The sequence below is a fragment of the Pocillopora verrucosa genome, chromosome 14 (genome assembly GCF_036669915.1).
Source record: "Pocillopora verrucosa isolate sample1 chromosome 14, ASM3666991v2, whole genome shotgun sequence".
Taxonomy (NCBI): domain Eukaryota; kingdom Metazoa; phylum Cnidaria; class Anthozoa; order Scleractinia; family Pocilloporidae; genus Pocillopora; species Pocillopora verrucosa.
In genome coordinates this window covers 16,160,712-16,181,886 of record NC_089325.1, presented here as the reverse complement: position 1 = coordinate 16,181,886, position 21,175 = coordinate 16,160,712, and the positions used below count along the sequence as shown (strand labels likewise).

The following is a 21,175-nucleotide window of genomic DNA, read 5'->3' as shown; positions in this document are numbered from 1 at the left end:
CAGACGACAGTTATGAAGCCAAAAAAATCAAACGCTCCAGAGCCTACCATAATCAGTGCCAACAGAGATGATGACCCAAGTTTTTACGAAATTGTTAAATCATTGAAGCCCAGGACTAACAAAAAAATGAAAATGATTAGTGGTACACCACTCCCCAAAACGAGGACAAGTGTCAAAAATAGTAAATGGCGTTCGAATGTGCTAATTCCTTTTTTCCACTACTGTTAATGTAGTGTTCAGAACTGCGATGATCACTCTCGTCTTTATTTATCAATCTGCAGTTAAAATATATCATATTCATACATTCGTATATAAGGCACCGGTATCGAAGAGGTCATTATTCATTATTTCATTTTCTAGATAAATGCCTTTGGACAACAGAAAGTGGAAAATGCTGTTCTTTTCCGTTTGAATATAAAAACAGAATCTATTCTTCCTGTATTACGACGCCTGACAAGCCAAGACCATGGTGCGCTACAGAATTGTTCTACGATTTTAATGGCTTACACTGGGACTTCTGCAAAGGTAATTTTTGATATTTGGCCGACAATTTGTAGTTATTGTCCTTTAAAAGAAACGAGCCTTAAAAGAGCACTGCGACATCATGCGTTCCGGGTCTCATTTTGTCAGAGAGGGGCACCTTTTTTTAGTTTGAAATGCTGCAGAATATTTCATGAACGAGTGGTGGTGGTTATGCCGCTTTCCTATAAATTGAACCATTTCATTTTATGACATATTGCCGGCGCAAGTTTTACCTATTTCCTAAGAGGATGGCATGGTAAAAATCCTTATGTACCACACGGCCGTGCATCAATAACATGACTTGAACAGTCTCACTTCGGCTGCAAGTTCCCGTCGAGTTTAGCCGCGTTATAAGAGAATTGCTTCATGCTTTTAGCTGTGCGTATATTGAGTTATGGATGCATTCAGGAAGCCATAGATGCTTGCGCTTCTTTCGTGCTCTCCAAACTTTCCTCTATATACACACGCCAGGCATGAACCAATTCTTTGATACAAATTAGGTAAATAGGTTCCATTTATATTGATTATCCTAATACGCTCAATGCAAGCCTTTACAAAATCTGGCTCTTCTTACAGATTACTGTAGTCTTGGTCGAGAACTGTGTCTATGGAAAGTTGATGATGGCTACATAACATGGAAAAATGTCAGTCGTGAAGAAACTGCGAATTGGAACAAAAAAGTCAAATCAGCATTGAATGCCGATCATAAAGCATTTGAAGGTACGATAATGAAAATGTGCAAAGGTTATTTGACATCCCATTTTCTACTATGCTCAGTTCGTTAAACAGTGTACCCTTATTTATAACAGTGAGAATAGACCGTATTGTCTTTCAAAATGATTAAGCTTTGTGCTGTAACGCTCGGTGTCACACAGTTTGCCTAGATACAGTGCGAGATTCAGAACTGAGTTCACTTTTGGACCAGATCCTTAGTCTAGGCAGGACGGAATAATTCAGGGAAAAGGCCTCTTTACTTACCTTGCCCCCAGATCCTTTTGCATTCGGTCGCTCCGACCTTCGCCCCATTCCCGAGCTGAACCTGTTCCTAAATTCAACTGAATTTGGGAAAGGACCTTTCTATCTTTACAACTTTACATTTTGACTTTGTACACAGTGACCCCTAGAGAGAAAGACGAATTCATAGTTATCCTACCACTAGCCGAGTTTGGAAATATTTCAGTTCCAATTGCACTTGAAAATGATCTGAAAGCTGTAACTGTCTGCGTTTGGCTCCAAACCAACCAATCCGTTGTGGACATAACATACTGGACAAAATTGGCGGATTGTCCTGAAGAATCAGCTCTTGGAATAAATCTCAATAGCACCATCACAGTTACTGTCTTGGAAGAGGAATGGTGAGTAGTACTTGATACTTAAAAATAATGAACCGAAATTTCGAGCCAGTAGATTACTGGATACTGGACTATTGCCGTTTTACTGGAATTTTATTTAGCACTCTGCGCCGTAAATGCTCTAAGTGAGGCGATTAGTTAGTTTGGGGGTAGATCTTGTTCGGTCAGGTTGTGGTTTATTTGATTAAATTAATTTGGCAAAGAGAATAGACAGTTTTCAGCTTTTGACTGCAGGAAAGTCCCGTCATTTGTTGCTGATCAAGAGTGGCATCATGTTTGTCTGACCTGGTCTTCATTTGGTGGATTCCTCAAAGTTTTTGTCGACGGACTGAAACTTGTCAGCACGTCTGATTCTAGTATCGACACTCTGGACATCAGAGGTATTATTAAAAAGCAAATATGAATTTCTTTAAAAGTATCCTACATCGTACCTCCATATCGCGTAAAAATGCTTAAGTGAACGATGGAAAAATAATCTTGCCTCTAATCCTGAACGATGAACTAATTCTAATCCAGAACTTTAACTTATTCTTATGCTTTCCAACATTTCACCATAACCAAATCCTCTGTGGTAATCAATGTATATATGGTTGGAAGGATAACCAAAAGCTAATCAATAATTAGTTTCACGTTATAATTGCAATTTGATGGACACCCCCAAACATCCGTTCAAAACACTGCATCGTGTGCTCTGCTCATAAGGATAATTAAATTACTCATTAATCATCAGGAAGAGGTCGCCTTACTGTCAATTGCACTGATGTTAAAAATTCAACAAAAGTAGACGCCTGCGGTCGTACAAGTGATCTTAACTTATGGGAAGGTGCACTCGATGAGGAAGAAATTCAACGAATGTCTTTAGGGTGTGGAATGAGAGACGGTGATCTCATAGCTTGGAGGAGCATGATTAGTGGAGTCATAGGAGACGCCCATGTTCATTACGATACTTCCGCATGTCGAGACGTGACTGGTAAGTGAATACACCCACCCATGTAGTACATTTTAGGAAGTTAAACCAAACAGTGGCGTCTTAAAATAGATTGTTTTCACTTGTCGCCACGGCGCCATTTTGTTTACGAAATCAATATAAAGGCGGTCTTGTGTACGGATCAAGTCAGTCCTAAGGAATTTTATCTCTTTTACACCTTTTTAACCAATGCATTAACATAGCTGCTCAACACGGGATCGAAACTTTGTAATTACCCGGAGGTGATAAAATTTCTTCGCTCATTGACCTGTTATACAAATACATTTTTCGGTGAAGCCCCTTTCCGTTGTTGGTTTTTTTATGTTTCGGCTTCTTTGACCACTAACTTAAAATCAAGGGCCGCTTCTTCTAAACAAAGTTCAGGTTTGACTCTGATGTTGGGCATTACATGGATCTAGAGGTTTTGAGTGATTGGTTTGTTTGAAGTATGCAAATATAGTTATCTAGAAGTATTCCTCTCCCCATTCAAAAACTATTAATGTTATGATAGAACTTTCGGCAAAAGAAAAGATCACTGAGAAGCAGTTTGACTAAACAATGCTAAAGTTTACGTTAATAACCCACAGCATGTTTCATCACAGGTAATCGCCTTGCGGCGTATTCTCTTTCAAGTAACATTACAACAGAGCAAGCTCGCGTATGGAGCCCATGGTATAACAGATCAGCTGATGGTTATGGTAGATGCCTGAAGTTCCGATACATGATTCTTGGAGTAGGAAATAACAACTTACGGCTTTACCAAATAATGGGGAACAACTCAAAGGAAAATCCAATCTGGCAAGGTGACTCAACAAGGGACGACACCTGGCAGTATGGTCAAGTGTCAGTTACAGGGATCACAGAACACCAAGTAAGATATTTTTTAAATGTTATAAAAATAACTAGGGAATAATTAGTAGTTACTACTAACTGTTAATAAAATTGAATATTTACAGAAATAATTATTCATATGATAATTATGAAGTTTTGGTTATTTTTCTGACTTATGAAATGATTGAAGGTTACTTTGACTCCAGGGCCCGGTTGTTCAAAGCTGGTTTAGGGGTTAGTGTGCTTTCTGATTTCAGATCTGAAAGCCTCAAAGGAAACTTTATTATTTTTAAAACATAGAAGTTAAGAAACCTGGATTAAAATTTAACCTTAGCTCAGCGCTAATCGGCCCCTGAACAATTTGTCATCGGGGTAAAAAGTTCTGGGGGCAAAGGGATCTTGTTAAATGACATTTTCATGAAAGGCATTGCAGTATCCTCTTAACAATGCGATAAACTAGACATAACTAGACATAAGTTTTTGCCATAGCAAGCAAACAAGCAAACAAGCGAATCAAAAAGCTTGTAGATGTAAAATTTTATTTCGAATGGTCACAATTTGCCTTCAATTCTTACTCGGAGTTTTTGATAACGAGAATAGAAATTTAGTTTCGAAAGGTCACAATTTGCCTTCCATTCTTACTCGGAGTTTTTGATAAGGGGAATAGAGAGACTTCATGTTCGACTTACTTTCATATAATAGTGCGGCTATGTCACCTTACCATATTGTTCAGTATGGAAGTGACAACTACGTCAAGTAAATCAGCCCTGGAATACAATTACATTCTCCATTTCACTTTACCTCTCACCGGCGGAAGCGAATCTAGTGCACTTCCGTGTTCTTTTGTTGCAGCTCATTTTTGAAGGAAACCTGGAAGACCAAACAGGGTTTATTTCAATAGGAGCGCTTTACTTCATCAATGGTTATTGTTCCCCAGAGCCAGAAGTAGCTGCAAGAAGAGGTAAAGAGCAAAAAGTACGGCTGGATAATGGCGGAGTTCATATTTGGGGTTTTTAATGGTAGAGACAAAGTCAAGGTCCATATAAAGGCAAAGGAAGATGGATGCTACTTTCCGGCCACCCTGACCAAATAACCTTGGTCAATAAAGTATTCATGATATACCTAAAATATTTCGTTTCAATCAGAATCAAGAATGATTTGTCAATTTTGAAGCGCTGGGAAATTCATCTCACATTGTGTTTTAAGAATTTTCCTGTTTCATGGCGCAACAGTAAACTCAGAGAACTCATTTATGTTTACTCTCTTTTCACTGTCTCATGCCACTTTTTGCGACATTTTCAAAAACAATATGATTTTTGTAAGTCTGCTCGACGCAATTTTTTTGCTTGCTCTGGATTAAAGCGGGCAATCCCGAGTAGGCGAGATGGGCCAATCTTTCTGCTCGAGTGGCCAATCAGAATGCAGAATTTGCTTCATCTTTTCCGAGGGTGCTGCCAACCATAACATAATATTGTTATACTGAAATAGATATGGATAAGATTTTGTGTTGACAACCAACCATAGGATCTTTCTTACTGCAGTTACTAAGCCATTCACCTCGGACTTTCTACTTCTCTGACAATTGCATCTTCCGACGCCAACTCTTTCAAAAACAAATGCCATTGAACTATAACATTACTGTACTAAACCTTTTATGAAATTATTCATCTTCAGCATGCAGGGAGCTCTTCACGGACAAAACTGGTGTTATAATGTCACCCTACTATCCGGGATATTACGCAAATGACAGTTGGTGTGAATGGCTCGTCACCGCTGCGATTGGTCACGTGATCAGACTTGAATTTTTTTACTTTCAGCTGGAAGCAACTGGACCTCAATGTTTAAGTGATTATGTTGAAGTATTTGACGGAAATTCGACATATTCTACTTCGCTTGGCAGATTTTGTGGTCATACGCACCCTGCAATGTTGGAATCTTCGTCGAATAATTTGCTCGTCGTGTTTAAATCTGATAACAAGGGGATGCGTACGGGTTTCAAAGCTTACTACGACATGAGGAAAGGTGAAGTACTTTTTGTCTTCTGAAAACTTTTACTTGAGGAAATTTCTCTTTTTTTGCGATATAATTTTTCCACGTTTCTGTTTCAAGCAAAAAAAAAAATCGTGGTACTTCACCATCGCGAGTTACCGCCTTGAAATAATTCGTCATATGAGTCAATGTAGTTCGACCCTCAAAATGTGTGCAGTCGATGAATGTGCACACATCGAAGAAATGCCAACAATACAACGACATAGCATATACATTTTTTTGCAAGAGTTAATTACTTGATTATGATAATCCTCCCAATTTGCTTTTCAGATGAGAGGGATAAATGTAAAATGAAACCAGGTAATAACATCTTTGGTTGTTCACCGTAGCCTCATCTACTAGTCCCAAAACATTGTAAACTTAAAAAAATATTTCCGAGTTCGTTTTCATAGCTCGTCCACCAATAAGGCAGATTCACGGCTGAAGTCGATTTGGAAGCATTTAGTCGCCGAAAAAAATAAGGATATCCAGGCATTATATCGATTAGTGAAAAAAGGAGAATTTGAATCGGCAAATGGAGAGATATCAGTAAATAGTTCAATAAGTTCCAATTTCTGTGGCCCACAACCACTTTTATTTTACTTTATGCAACTCTTGTTACATGCAGAAAAATTTTCAATTTGAGATTTATAACGACTAGAAAACCTGAAAAGTACTGTTGATTTATCTTAGTACACATTGTTTGCGTAGATTGTCCAGTGGGTTGCACGTGTTACATTACAAAAGGACCACCGTCACAGTACGTGTTGGAAGGGGCAGAATACATGGAAAGTATACCATGGAATTTATCAAGTCTTACAACAGTGCTGTAAGTCAAGTTATTAAGTTATTCAATTGTTTTTCGTTTTTATAAAAAGCACGAAAGCTCAGAGGAATTCTTACCAAGGTCTAGCATAAAATGTGTTTGATATTTCTTAGCTGAAATCACCTAAAAAAGCTGCAAACAATTGGTAGAACATACCCCTTATCAAATGATTCGATTCGCAGATCACAGCCCGCATCGATCATTTGCTCTCAAAGTTGTTCGGACGAATTTTGTGACCATTCAAAGGCAATGCAAAGGTCTTGAAGCCTTGCTGTTTAGCTCTTTATACTTGTAGCCACTGGCTACCTACGTTATATACCATCCAAAGAAGCTCATATAGATTTTCTATAATTTGAACACCTATTTTTGTTTTGCTGGTAAAGCTCTATTTCTTCGTGTGACAAGCATGTAGAGCCATTCCTCCCTAGTGGGTTATTTTTAGGTTTCCTGTAAGTAATAACTAGTATTTGAAAAAATTGATTTACCCTATATTACACATTTTTTAAAACGAGATTTATCTGGAGGATTCTACATGATGATGCGCGGATGCAATCAACACGCAAAGATAAATTCGTATCCGCAAGCAGACTAGCAGTGTACTTGTAAACATACAGAAATCAATGAGCTTTCACCGACAATCTCTCAGCACATTTTAAAACTCCCAATGCTAGGATCAACTTCACCGGACAGGCTACGGAGCTGGGTCGCTTCAAAATGCCTGGCCAATTTTCGGAGCAGTCATGGAGTAGAAGGAGAATTAGATTAAATCTTGTAGAATGACTGCTCCCACAATCTTGCAGTTGATGAGTAGACAATTTTAGAGTACAAAGGGTTTTGGTTCGTCCACAAAAAAGCGAGGTGTGCCCTGTAAATTCCTTCTATTGCTTATTTACATCATGAGTATTCTTTGCCTTTCTTGTTTACCGCTTTCAATAAGGATAAGAACAAGTGGCTCATGGTTTCATGAGGCAACACATTCTCATGAGTTCTTTATCAAATTGAAGAACAGTAGAAGCAGGCAAGAATTATAGTTGTTGAAAACTAATTTTGAGTGTCCTGAATTTCTGAAATCTTGTCATTTCAGCATCCGTCAGGAAATAACACAAGCTATCGTTACCAAATGTGGTAAAATTTCCGCTCAGCCCCATCCTACATTATGCATTCAGTTCTTGAACAGAGAAAACAATACATTTCCATTGGGAGAACAGATTTGTTTTACAATAGTACGGAGCTGTGCGGAAACTTTACCCCAAATGTTTACAATACAAATCAAAAAGGAGGGAATGTAGCAAAACCGCCGAGTTGATAAACCTAGATAACACATCGCTATCTTTACATGTGAAAATATAAATAGTGGGTTCTCTCTGTACGGTAAAGATCTTTAATCACACACAACTCGATGTGACATATATAGATGACCACTAAAGAAAAATTATAACCAGGGTGTAATACGTTTTTGATCCAAATTACGAATACTATGTTTTCAAAAATCTCGTGCGACAGGCAATATACATATATTCACCTAAGGCGACGAAATGCTGTAATTGCTGTTTTGTTAACCAAATTTTTTTTTTCTTCCACTGGCTTGAAATATTGCAATACATGTAAACCTTTCTAATGTTTCGTTTTTGTCTATTTTGGAATTTACACATGTGAACGGATTTTCTTCAGGTGCATCATTGAGTATTTCATAAGGAATTTCCCTTCTCACTTTTTGGGGCTGAATTTCAAGCGTACAGATGATAATACGTCTTTTGATTGATTCATATTTTAATGCTGCATGCGGGAAGATTGAAATCTGTCACCTTATGCCTGGCTTCTTTCCAGTGGTAGTTGCTTCCCGACGACTACACATTCATCAATTTTGAGGAACGGAAGAAGGTTTTGCTTCAGTGCAATGTTTTCAAACGTTTATAAAAAGAATCTGTTGATACCAAAGGAAAGTCTCTATTGTGACAGAGGTTCCTTTTTTTTTCTCTGAGATGCAAAACCATTTAAATAGTAGTGTAATGGTTGGTAAAAAAAATTGACATATGTCAGCATTAATGCCCTGAAATTACATATACGAGTTTGAAATTAATGGAGATTACAGGAAAATATGTAAGAATTATTGAATCGCCGATCTTTAATATTTAGAAAAGAGGTGATGAATCGAAGAAATTGTTTTGTCTCATTTCAGCAGCGTCGGAGTAGACAAAATTATCCCTTTTTTTACTAATAGCGAGGGTAGTTCATTTATGAAAGGCAAGAAGATCGTCTATGGAAGGCAAAAAGAAGTAAGATTGAAATGTACCTTCCGACTTCAAAAGCTCGAGATGAAACGGAAAAAAAAATAACAGTACGAAAAAAAAAGTAAATTTCAAACTTGAAAAGGCACTGTCCTTGGAAACTTGACCCTCATTTTTAGCTTTTTTCACTGCTTAGTTTCAGAGACACTCTAGGTTTTTTTGCTGCAGCGATAGCTATAATTGCGAATACGTAAAATTTCGTTGGTAATCAAAAACATGTCACAGGAGTTGTCAAGATGCAATATGAATAAAAATATGATTACATATCTCGTGACCCGGGCGTTTACAAGCGTAAACGTTTCACATTTACATGCAATGAAATTAAGAAAGTAGGATGTTATAATCTGTACAGTACGTATGCTTTCTATACTTTTTTGACAAAGTTTACGATAGATGTCTATTACCATAGTCGTGCTTCAAATTGGCTGCACTGTTGATGATTTAGGAACGGGCAGGTGAACGGGTAGCATGACTGTTTAATTTATGAATGAAATGGAAAGTAGGCGAGAATTCCGCGTTACAATGAGTTGAGAGATCATAGTTGTCGGGTGAATCCATTAAGACGTTTTAACACGACAGGGATGAATTCCTCTTTGTCAGAGTAGCTCATCACTCTAGTTTTTGATGTAGGTTTTCCTGCAAAAGTAACTCAATAGCAAGATGGACTTGAAACAAATATCCATTTCAAAGTTTACCGGTATTTTATAGGAAAATTGACTCCAAGAAATTCATGTGAAACTCGATAATTGTTTCGGCGAAACAAAAGCTTTTTACTTTCCTTCACTCAGATATATTCTATGAGAGCCAAAAAGCCAAGTTTTCCTCTATCTGTCTTAATTAAACGGGATCGAGCAGTTTCTTGTTTTTATCAGAGACAGGAAATGTCCTCTATCCATGTAAGCGATTGGCTAATAAATGCATTCGGTAAATATAATCTGACAATTTAAGCAATCGAACTATTTATGTACATACATTTCCAACTTTTCATTTTCTCTAACAAAACAGCTCAATTTCTGACTCTCTTTAAGAGGTAACATCGGTCAATTGATGTTGGCCAACCAACTTGAAATACAAACAGGTTCAGCAAATTTTCTACAATGGAGTCCTTCGACAAGAACATTTCATATCCAAGGTATGTTGCTCCAAATATTACCAATTCGACTTGTGTTGCGGGTGATTCTACTGTAGAAATGGTGGCCAAGGCCTCAGCTTACTCCACCATTCTGGTTTTCTCCTTGGTTGGAAATGCAATCCTCATCCTGTCTATTGCAAAGAACAAGCAATCCCGAAAGTCAATCCACTATCTCGTTTTCAACATGGCTGTGTCGGACTTATTCAACCCATTCACTCTCATTCCCATCCGTCTCGTTCAGATCATCTCAGGATCAGTCTCCTGGAAGGTCGTCAGACCGTGGCTGCTGGGAAGCATATTATGCAAACTTTCCTACTTTCTTATAGATGTGTCGCTGGTCGTTTCCATTGAAAGCCTTTTATTGATATCGGTAGACAGATTCATTGCTGTACTTTTCCCACTTAAAGCTAAGCTCATCTCTTCAAAAGTGCGCCTTGTTGGCGTTTTATGCACATGGATTGTCGCCATCATGGTCCACGCGCCCTATTTCTATGCGTACAAACTTACTCCAGAGGGTAATGAAGTTGTTTGTAGGCTTAACTGGGGACCGGCATTTGTCCACAAGCAAACGCACAAGAGATTTGTCACGGCGACTTTCATCACTTTCGTCCTCGTTCCTATTGGAGTCATGGCTATCGTGTATGGCACGATAGCATGGAAGCTGAAGAGGAGCAACACCAAACAAAAACAGCAATTGGGTTGTAGACACAAATCGCGTGATGAACAACACAAGAAAATTGTCCGAATGTCGGTGGCTATAATAGTTGCTTTCAGTTTTTGCACGATTCCACTTTCTGTTTACCTTTTCGCTCAAATTGTCCTATGGGATAAGGGATTGCCTCCCGTCTGTGCATTTCAAACGGTGATTCTATTTGTGGTCGAATTTTTGTTACATTCGTGGAGCGCTGTAAATCCTTGTGTTTGTCTCATCTTCAACAGTAAGTACAGGAGTGGCTTAAGACAAATTCCGTCATTTCTCAACAGTCAAAGGATACCTGCAAGTGAGCGGAGTATTCGCTTGGAAACGAAAAATCACACCATTAACAAACGATTGTCGAACTAAAGCTGAGATAGTTTGCTTTTATCGACTGACTTAGTTTTGTAAATCGGTCCCCGCTGACGTTTTGGGCGTTTGCCCTTCGTTATTCGCTCTGACAGAGGGTTAACGCTTGAAAAGCCAGCTTCACGAACTCTTTATGGTGGCCAGTTTACATTGTCAACTCGACCAGCTGAAAACCAAATTGAAAAGTAGTACCCGTCAAAGGTGCAGCTCAACTGTTTTTCTAAGGTTAACCACTTTATAAATAAAGCTTAGCTTATTTATATTCTATAACTCATTACAAACGTGGAACATTTTGCTGTCTATTAAAGTTTTTGAAGGAAGAAAACAAAACAGGTGAATGAATCGATTAACAGGTAAATCAAATAAGATGAAAAAGGGAAGGGAAAATGAAAAAGAAATATAAATAATAATTTTTGCATGTGTAGATTTCATTTAGTTAATTGTTCGCAGTGTTTAAATAATTTATTCGCATGTCACTTCTGTCAAGAGGCTTAGTTTGAATATGAACAGGTATGAGTGCCGCACAGGAAATTTGATCGAGAAAATGCAGTACTTGTAGGGTAAAATCAATATTTAATGGGCGGAATGTCTCCTCTTTTATTTTTATTCAAAGAAACATCTGTGACAATGCAGCGTCACAATTTTTCTTTTTAATGAAAGCTTAAGAAAAACGAAGAACCAGATGGACGCATACGAAGCACCTAAAGTGGATAAGATAGGCCGTACCTGCTTGTATCCATCTCTTCATTGATAGAGCAACGAAATACAAGACGAAATGGCTGGAAATAATACCTTTGGACTAGTAATAGGTATTAAGCTTGAGAAAGCTATGAGGCAGAATAACCAAAGATGTATAGCGTTTGCTACGAGTGTAGAAGAATCAAAATATTCCACTCCCTCATAAGACATCTCTTCTGTCTCCGCGAGATGATTCCCTTTTTTTTCATTCAGAAAAATATACAGTTCGTTCAAATTGGAAAGTTCTCACGTCTTTAAGGTCATCTTCGAGATACGTAAATTAAAGCTTCTGCTTTTAAACGAACGAAACCTGTGATTTAAAAATGATTTTTAATTGTTCTGTAAATATAGCTCATTTAACAAGAAAGGTCTTACACTTGGCCTTATTTTCGATATGAGCTGCGTCGTGAGAACTCTGAAAAGGTCCATTTGACCCCATTAACGGAACTTCATTTGCCGTATTTATTTTTACAGCGCACTTATTTCTAAGCATGAAGTCTGTTCTGTTTCGTCGGCTTAAACGCTAATTGTTAATATGTCTTCAATCTGCTGGATAATTGGTTGACACGTTTTTCAATCGAACTTTCAAAATTTCTTATAACACAGTTTTTGTACCACGCCATAGTTATCTCAGTAGATAACGGATGGCTTGGAAAATTTCATTACTTATTTTGAAGACATTGGTAAATATAAAAAAATGGCAAATATAATTCAATTAAAGAACTACTCAACTACGTTTGTTCATTACTACGAAAGATCCTTTAAATTGTAAGTGTGATAAACTCCTTTTGGTAAGTTATATGGAGGGCGTTTCCCCGGAGATTGGTCCTTCACATGGTGACCACGAATTGTCTTTCCAAACGTTCTCAACGACCGTACCCGCCATAAAACCTTGAGTAAAATGAGGTGATATATATTCCTTACTCTCTTCCAGTTTATTTGCTGGCAGCAAAATCACTCGCCTAAGGAACAGAGACTTTTACTCTCTGTCATCTCTTACCTACATGTAAGTCAACAGAGTTTGCTTTGAATCTTTTTTAAAGTTTTAACAACCATCGAGAAGATTCTTCTTCGCATGAGACGCATCACAAAGTGTCTTCATTAATAAAATGCAACCGAATCTCTCTTAATTATGCCAAATAGGAAGTATATAAAGAGATATAAGGATATAAAGGGATGTGAAGTACGCATCAATCAACTATCTCTCTCTTTTGTTTCAGGGATTTAAGCCACAACAAAGTTTTTCAAATGGAACCTAGAACATTTGAAAGTTTAAAATCTCTGGAAACGTTGTAAGTTGCTCAGAAATTATCCTATAATCGTTACTTGTGGAATTGCTTGACCGTGAAGAGTAGTATAGTCACGTCTGTCGGTTCTTCAAGACTGAAGATCAAACTCCGAAATATATTTAACTACTCAGAAAATGTGTATAAGCGATGGGAAAGGATTCACAAAATTGTTAGTCATGCACAATTCCATTTGCTTAAGATGTAGTGTCAGTATTGGGAGAAAAGTTAACAATAAAATTGAAAGCTAACAACGGACACTGGGATCCCCAGTGATTTGCTAGTATCACGTGAGTTCTTGCTTCCGGACTTATTCGTTGTAGTTGTAATCTAGCCTCCCCGTCCTTCCTACTTCCTACTGGGTGAGTCAGCTTTCAGGGAGTAGGCAGTTATTAAGTTTACATTCAATGAACTTATTCCCGTGCGTTTAATAAGTTTGTAATAAATTTTTGTTGTAATGTAGATCATTCATACTACATAAATATACCTTAGCGAAAGTACACCAGAAAAACCCTCCGGTACAGCTCTTATACAGAATCCGTTTAAATAGAGTGATAAATGGAAAGTTTGGAGACGAAAGCTAATCACTTAAAACGTAGAGGACATAGAGTTCTCTGGTGAAGTCCAGACGAACCTGAATAACTTTTTCTTTTGCTTGCATCATGACATAGGAGGCTCAACAATAATTTCTTGAGGCAACTTAACAGTGACGTCTTTGGTGAAACAACTAAGCTTCAATACTTGTAAGTATATAATGTGACAATGCTGAAACATAACTTAATCATTGAAATGGAAAATAATGATAAAAAGTGTTATAGAAGACAAATTACATCAATTAAATACTCAGACAACTCTACCGATTGGTTTACATACTTACAAAAGCATAAATTGACTGACGGTGATTCGCTCTCAATGTGGGATGCACAATTTAATTGTCAGCCAATCAAATACATATTCGGCAGAGATGCCTAAGCTCTGGCCTATTTTAAGAGAGTGCAACGTAAAATTAAAAATACAAAAACGGTTTCTTTTTGTGTCTTGCAGAGATATTGGTGAAAACCTTCTTGTTGACCTTCAAGAAGGCGTTTTCGACAATTTGACAGACTTACGAATCTTGTAAGTGGCGTGAAAAAAGTTTCTTATTAAAATGAAATGAATCTCTGTTTCACTTTTTGTGAAAATTTCTATTTTCATTTTATTTTTTAGAAGCCTGCGATCTAACAGTATTCGTCATATTAAGAGGGATGTATTTAAACGCACAACACGCTTAACTCATCTGTAAGTAAGCGATCCTCTCAACTTCCTTTCTCAACTTTTCTAGAGGGAGGAAAACCGTAGAACCTGGGAAAAAGTCTTAGTAACTAAGACAAGAACCAAAAACTAGCCTGCGCGCTAGCTTGCGTATAGACGTCTCAAATGTTGGAGAAAAGTTGGCTCACCTACAGGGAGAAGCTCCATGTGTGTGGCGGCTGTCAAGCACCTTCACGCATAGTTTCGAAATCAGTAATCACTTGTTTATGATTTATGCTCTTTTCAGTAAAGAAAGTTTTTGTGAACGGATCTTTTCTTGCCATACGTAATATAATCAGAGTTATGTGGTGAATTTTCAGTCGTTGCCCTATGATGTAGATCACCACGTTTCGATTGCACACTGCCAGCCTTTTGCAGCCGACATGTTGTGATCCATTTTTGACGTGACTCAATCGTAAGACTAACAACTTTACTCGCCATGATAACAAACCACAACCTCTCTTATAAACCTATTATGACCGTTGCCTTTTGCTTTGCAGAAACGACATACAATATAACTAAATATTTGGTGATTTCGTGTTCATTTACTTCTTTCCCTTCCTCCAGGTATCTTGACTACAACCAAATAATTATAATTGAAGAGAAAGCGTTTGCGTCTCTCTCACAGCTAAGATACTTGTAAGTTTTCTTTATGTTGCCTGACAGAATTGTTAACCGTAGCTCATATTTGCGAATGGAACTAGTATTCTCTAACGATATTACTGTCATAGCATGCTTCAACTACTATTTCATTTTTCTCTTTAATCTCTGTAAATCAATGTTTACGTTCTTTGGGTTTTAGACATCTGCACAACAACGGATTGAAACGACTTACCAAAGGCATGTTTACTGGCTTGATCTTACTCACAACACTGTAAGTTCATTGTTTTGTGGTTATGTAAATGTAATTTGTGCTATATCTTAAGACCGCATAAAATAGATCGCATAAAATGAAAAAATATCTTTTTGGTTTTGTTCGGTGATCATGGATACCAGGGTCGTGCCAAAGCAAGTAATTTTATTGATGACTTGACCCCCCTTTTTCATAAAGGTAGGGTTTTTAGGGGGAGAATAGTGTTTCTAAGCCTTTTGGAATTTGCAAGCTGTTTTTTCGTCACTCTATGGGAGGATTCGTACGGTTTCTTTGTACAGATATGCTTAGACAACCACGTGACTAGTTTATAATTTTGCTTAAGGGAATGCTTTCTCCCTCGTAGGTATGACATGGCTCAGGTGGCTTAGTGACTCTTGAACAACCTCTAAGTCCAAATATCTGCTTGTATTAATCTTCTCTAGCTGTTTTATTTCCCTTGCTAATCGGCCGAGAGGAGCTGGTGCTGTATTAAGATAACACCCTTTAGCTGACAAACATGTTTCGACCCAACCGATATTTTCGAGAAAATGTATTGATACACGCGATCACCACACAAAATTCATCATAGGACTGGTTCTTAGCCGTGCAAGATAAATACAGAAATAATTTAAATAGTAAACAAATAAGAGTCACTGGTCTCTTCTGCTGCCCGTTTTACAAAAGATTTATTTTTCGGGAGTGGTGTTAGGATTTTGTCATGCATTATTGAATTTATCCAAAGGTCAAAGAAATTGTCGTGCAATGGGTTTTTTTTTTTAATAAACCTCCTGTTTATAATTGAATAGACATGTTTATGAATTAGAACAACGGCTAATTTCCTCCCTTTAACTTTGACGTTGGATGCAGTCGTCTTCACGAAAACACCATTCTTGAAAGTGAAATTGCGACGGACATCTTCGAAGGCCTGCTTAACCTTAGGATCTTGTAAGTACTATACATTCTGCATTACATGTTAATGCTTATTAGAAATGTCAACCATCTCTATCTGTACTAAGGACAAAAATCTTGTTACACTGAATGAGAAACTTCACTTTACCTAAAACTGATCTCTTGTCTTTTTTGTGACTCTCCTACACTTTTAATCAACTGAAAGTGGATTTGAAATCTAAAACCGAATACAATGACAATGCCGACCCTTTCTACAAACCAGTTACTTTTCCTTTGGTAGATCACTGGACAGCTTCATTGTCTGCTGTTACGCTAAGAAAGCTGCAAAGGACTTGATATGTGATTCTCCCAAAAACGAGTTCTCTAGCTGCGAGGATATGATGAAGAACCCAATCATTAGAGTCTGCCTTTGGATTCTTGGCATTGTAGCGTTAGTCGGCAATCTGTCAGTGATTTTCTGGAGGCTCGTTTATGGCGAAGATAGCAAAGTTCAGTCCTTTCTTTTAAAAAATTTGGCAGTCGCCGACTTCATTATGGGTGTGTACCTCATTATCATAGCTGTACAGGACACTCGCTGGCAGGGAGAGTACTTCGAGCATGATGTGCGGTGGAGAGGTGGCACATTATGTCAAGTGACGGGTGCCTTGTCCATGCTCTCTAGTGAGGTAATTTTTGTAAATTTGCAGCTTTTAGTATGAATCCTTATCCTCGCAAGTCATTTTTTAGTCTTATTTAAAATGAAGATTGTGTGAGGTGAAATGACAGTTTACAATATGAAATTTGATAGAACAGAGTGAAAGCACTACACTAAGATCTGGTATAGGCTCTTAGATAGTAGGATGAGGTATGACTGGTTGCGTCATAATTTCCCAAAGTTCTTTACCTTTAAAAAAGGGAAGAGTTTAAGCATAATTCTTTGCTCACGGCAAACAAGTCGAGGGTTTCAAAATAAACATCACTTGAGATCCTAAGAATGAAAGGGACAATAAAACGTAAGGAACATATACTTTGCACTGAAGCATTTCGAATCCCTTCCTCTGCGTTTTAGATATATATTTCGAGAGTTATTGTAAGGTTATTATGGTCACATCCGTCGATAAGGACACTATTAGATCTCTGGAAATGTCTTTGATAAAGAGGAGCCATACTGAACGGCCTTCAGATATCACGGTCCAATTATCAGGCTCATAAGTGTTTGGGTAGAGACGAAAGTAGCTAAAAAGAGCAAAAAGAGGAGAAAAATGACAATTTTACCGCACGGTTTTTTTTTGTAATTTGATCCTTAGGCCAGCTTTATTGTTTCAAGTTTTCGCAGAGTTAATCAAATCACCAAAATTTCTCGTGCTATTTTCCTCCTCAGGTCTCAGTTATGCTTCTTACCGTCATCACCGCTGACAGACTTATCTGCATCGTGTTCCATTTTCGAGTTCAGCCTTTGAGCCTTAAGACTTGTTATTTGATTTGCTTATTGGTCTGGTTACTGGGCTTCGTCATATCATTTTTACCAATGTCGGGTCTGAGTTATTTCAATGCTGTGGGGAACGGGAATGGCTTCTACGGAAGATCAACAGTGTGCCTGGCTCTTCAGCTGTCCAATGACAGGCCGCCTGGCTGGGAGTATTCTGTCAGCATATTCATCGGCTTCAATTTAGCAGCATTTTTGTTCATTTCGTTGTCTTATGTGGCCATTTTTTTGTCTGCTGTGAAATCATCGAGCGCGATAAGATCAACGAATGTCAAACGGGAATCAACCCTCGCCAAACGAGTCGCCTTTATCATTTTGACAGACTTCTGTTGCTGGATGCCTGTGATAATTGTTGGTATCTTATCCTTGACCGGAAGTTTCAATGATCCCGAGAAGCAGGTATATGTGTGGATGGCGGTATTTGTACTTCCGTTTAATTCCTCTGTGAATCCTATACTGTATACACTTGCTACTCCTCAGATGCGGGATTGGTTCTGTAAAGATTCTAAAAGTAAAGGTAAGTCATTGTTAAAGCTAGTCATCGTCAGCAAAAGCGATAAGTTCATCTTCTATTGCCATATTTTCCTCCTAAAACTTGAACGCGAGTTTTTTTTTTTACAAAAATACCCTGAAATGTTGCTCAAACAAACTTTAAAATCTCGTTAAATTTTCTTTCCTGCAGAGGATGGAAATAGAGGCATTCGCCCTGTGGGTAAATCAGCTGCTTTTTCCACAACACCTGCCAGCAATCCTACTACAGGAATAACAACGATTGAACTCAGTGTGCCTTCACTGAAATCCGTCGCCAATCTGGAACGTAGTGGGTATGTCAATAAGGTAAGTGGCCAGGGAAAATTTACAATCTCTCAATTCACATCTGTAGAAGGGGCGGATGAATGATTTGAAAAGATCGGAACGTCCACATACCGCGTTGGTTAAGAGGTTAAAGGTGTATAATTCATGTAATCACCTGTTTTGTCACTCAAAGTTTACTCTTACTCGTCATTGTATCAGATTTGAAAATAAGATATTCAGGGTAATCCTCTTTTGGTTTGCCCAGGGAGACACTTTGCCGTAAGAACTTTCTAAAATTGCAGTCTCTTTAGCTAGCGAAAATGTGGGCCTACTTCTACTACCTTCTTTATGTTAGCCTTAGCAATACGTCCGGCAGTACCTTATTCTAAGTAACAATGAGCCATTAAAGATAAAGGTGTAAATGGAATGAAAATTTTTTATAAGATGAGCTTATGTGCGAATTTTTTTTCTTCTAGGGTTTTCAAGACGATACCTCGCAGCCAGAGAGAAGCAACAGTTTTGCTTCGGTGGAAAGTGGCTCTTTAGAAGATAACTCGAGTGCTACTTACGACACTCGCCTCTGAAGCATTAGGCTTCCTTTCCTCACAATGATCGTGATAATCGATTGTGTTCAGTAGATCTTATGCATAATTACGTTATATACTGAAAACTCAGCGCCAGTCCTCGTTTGCAGTAATATTTTAATCAATCTTTGCCGCTTTCTTGTTGTTTCTGGGTGAGTATTCTATTCATCTCAGTGTGTTGGGAATACTTTCTGATTAAAATTCACCATTCCATATCTTGAAAGTGAGGTTTCGGGGTGAAACTGGGTAATCCGACCGGTGTAAACATGCATGAGGCCTATTAGATGGTGTAAGTGTATGAAAATAAGAGAAAGCGACATGGTCATGAGTAACTGACTTATTACTGAGTTTGTCATTGCCGTGGTTTGTTTTGTTTATGTACACCAATTATAGTTGGATTCAACTCACTTACATTATCATGGCATAGAATATCAGTTTCCACACTTCTCGAGCCTGAATTGCGTAAAGTAGCTGTCACTTTGAACTCTTTGTCGATGGAACTCGGAAATGGAGTTTCGTTTTGATAAACTAGATAGAAGACAACTGAGTAACCCAGAGAATGAGAAAGATGAGAAATTTTGAGCTTGATAATGCAATAAATAAAGATGTTGTTCGTTTTTCACGAGCATGAAACAAAGAACAAATCTAAGTTGCAAATAGGAGAATCTTTGGACGGTTGTCACATATGAACCCGGTAATGGCCTAATTGACAATTGAGTTGTCTATTGTAGTCCAGTGCTCATCGGAGCGCGGAATGCGAAGTTCTTGAGACTCAGAATGCTTCCTTCTTTCACTTCCATGACAAGCCTAATAATATCTTTTTTTATCTAAATAACTTTCAGTTTACAAAAGTCATGATTTTTTCTGTTATTAGCTGAGTTAGTGGAAAATTCTCTAAAGGGCAGGACACTGATTCAATTACTACTGTGTTAAATGGTACTTTGTACTTTGTTGCTACTGTTGTAGCCTCGAGTGGTCTTTACCGCCGAAGGCTTTTTGGATATTGAATAAAAGCATGCACTCACGAAGTGTCATAAATGTTTTGTCTAAAATAGAGACTCTCTCCAGATAGTAAGAATAAGTTTGAACAAAGATCGCATTAAAAGTTACTAAGAGATGTAATTAACCCTGAGAGAGCCTGCTGCCAGTAACTGAGGTTTTGAAAACCTAAACGGAAGTCCTCGTTCGTTTGAATCAAGCGATGATTTGTCTAGCAGGAGAGTGTCATGAATCTGGGCGTGTATAAAGATTAGTAGGTTTTTTACTCAGGTAACGTCAGTCTGTCGCGTGGTCGTTAGAGTTAGGTTGTCCTGGTCAATGTCGTAAATAAATAATTTCTAGGACGCCAATGAAGGCTGATCTTAGTTCAGCTGTCGAAACATTAGTCAATACCAATGAAAACAGACTTTTCCCGGTCTACTCTCTGGATCCACGATCATACTCTTGTCTCTTTGTATTCCGCTACCATCTTGTGGGTTGTACAGCTCATTGCAGCCCACTGCTCGCGTCATCGTTTACATCCTTCATACAGGGATTTTCTTTTCTTTCTTTTTTTTCATTAAAAGTGAGCGTTGGACTGTACGGATAATGTAATATAATAAAATTCTTTACCAATTCACAGTACTCCCAAGTATCGCCCTTTGGACATCGACACCCGAACTTTCCCCTGTGATTGTCACACTTCGCCACTTTCTCGCATGGGTTATTAGCCACTCTACAACCGCTGTGAAAAACGAGAGAAAGAATGAACGATTTGGACTCAGACGAAAGGTTAGCGTATAGACTCTTGACCAAACTGTGGAGATCTGAAATCTAGCCGTGGGCGTCTTATTTGTGTTAAAACAATGAGCAAAGCATCTTCAGCAAAGCATCTAGATCAGATTACGGAAAACTTCAAGAAAAAAGGGAATTCAGATGCGGCGGACTATCTCTCGCCGAGAAAGAAGAAATACTCTTTGTGGCCTTTCCCTACAGAAAACAAGGTTAACGTCAGCAGTAAAAGCCATTTGATCTGTAATGGATTGTGTTACTCTTTTATCCATTTAAATTAAGAATTATCTTAGACAATCATGATCAGTTTTGGAGCACGTTCATCTATTTAATCTATGAATCTTGTTTTCTGAAGATCTAAGTGTCCCTATGCATATCGTAATAAGCGCCAACTATTTGATTCCAGGTTGTCGAGAGAGTTTGCAATAAGAAAAAAAAAAAATGCTTGACTGATGGTTGACTCTCTGGACAACCTC

The 21,175-nt window shown here is 38.0% G+C and overlaps 2 protein-coding genes across 2 annotated transcripts; both read left to right on the top strand.

Annotated features, from left to right (window-relative positions):
- The first annotated feature begins 12 nt into the window (after positions 1-12).
- LOC131797171 (uncharacterized) lies at positions 13-19,910 on the top strand. Its single transcript, XM_059114790.2, has 23 exons — positions 13-142; positions 361-525; positions 1,099-1,242; positions 1,637-1,877; positions 2,109-2,254; positions 2,605-2,844; positions 3,444-3,712; positions 4,525-4,633; positions 5,347-5,694; positions 5,992-6,021; positions 6,412-6,529; positions 12,682-12,753; positions 12,968-13,039; positions 13,705-13,776; positions 14,078-14,149; positions 14,240-14,311; positions 14,891-14,962; positions 15,126-15,197; positions 16,044-16,121; positions 16,366-16,750; positions 17,446-18,067; positions 18,233-18,387; positions 18,822-19,910. The coding sequence occupies exons 1-23, from the start codon at positions 13-15 to the stop codon at positions 18,927-18,929; spliced, it is 3,792 nt and encodes a 1,263-aa protein (XP_058970773.2). The 3' UTR covers positions 18,930-19,910.
- Positions 9,599-11,176, top strand: LOC131797170 (neuropeptide FF receptor 2-like). Its single transcript, XM_059114789.2, has one exon. It carries the CDS (start codon positions 9,912-9,914, stop codon positions 11,007-11,009), a length of 1,098 nt encoding a protein of 365 aa, XP_058970772.2. The 5' UTR covers positions 9,599-9,911; the 3' UTR covers positions 11,010-11,176.
- Positions 19,911-21,175: the final 1,265 nt, after the last annotated feature.

Bases quoted from the DNA above. Each gene is read 5' to 3' on its own strand.
- LOC131797171 (XM_059114790.2), top strand. From the start codon at position 13: ATGAAGCCAAAAAAATCAAACGCTCCAGAGCCTACCATAATCAGTGCC. The intron at 143-360 runs GTACACCACTCC...TTCATTTTCTAG, and splicing joins AAAAATGAAAATGATTAGTG to ATAAATGCCTTTGGACAACA. The intron at 4,634-5,346 runs GTAAAGAGCAAA...ATTCATCTTCAG, and splicing joins AGAAGTAGCTGCAAGAAGAG to CATGCAGGGAGCTCTTCACG.
- LOC131797170 (XM_059114789.2), top strand. From the start codon at position 9,912: ATGGAGTCCTTCGACAAGAACATTTCATATCCAAGGTATGTTGCTCCA.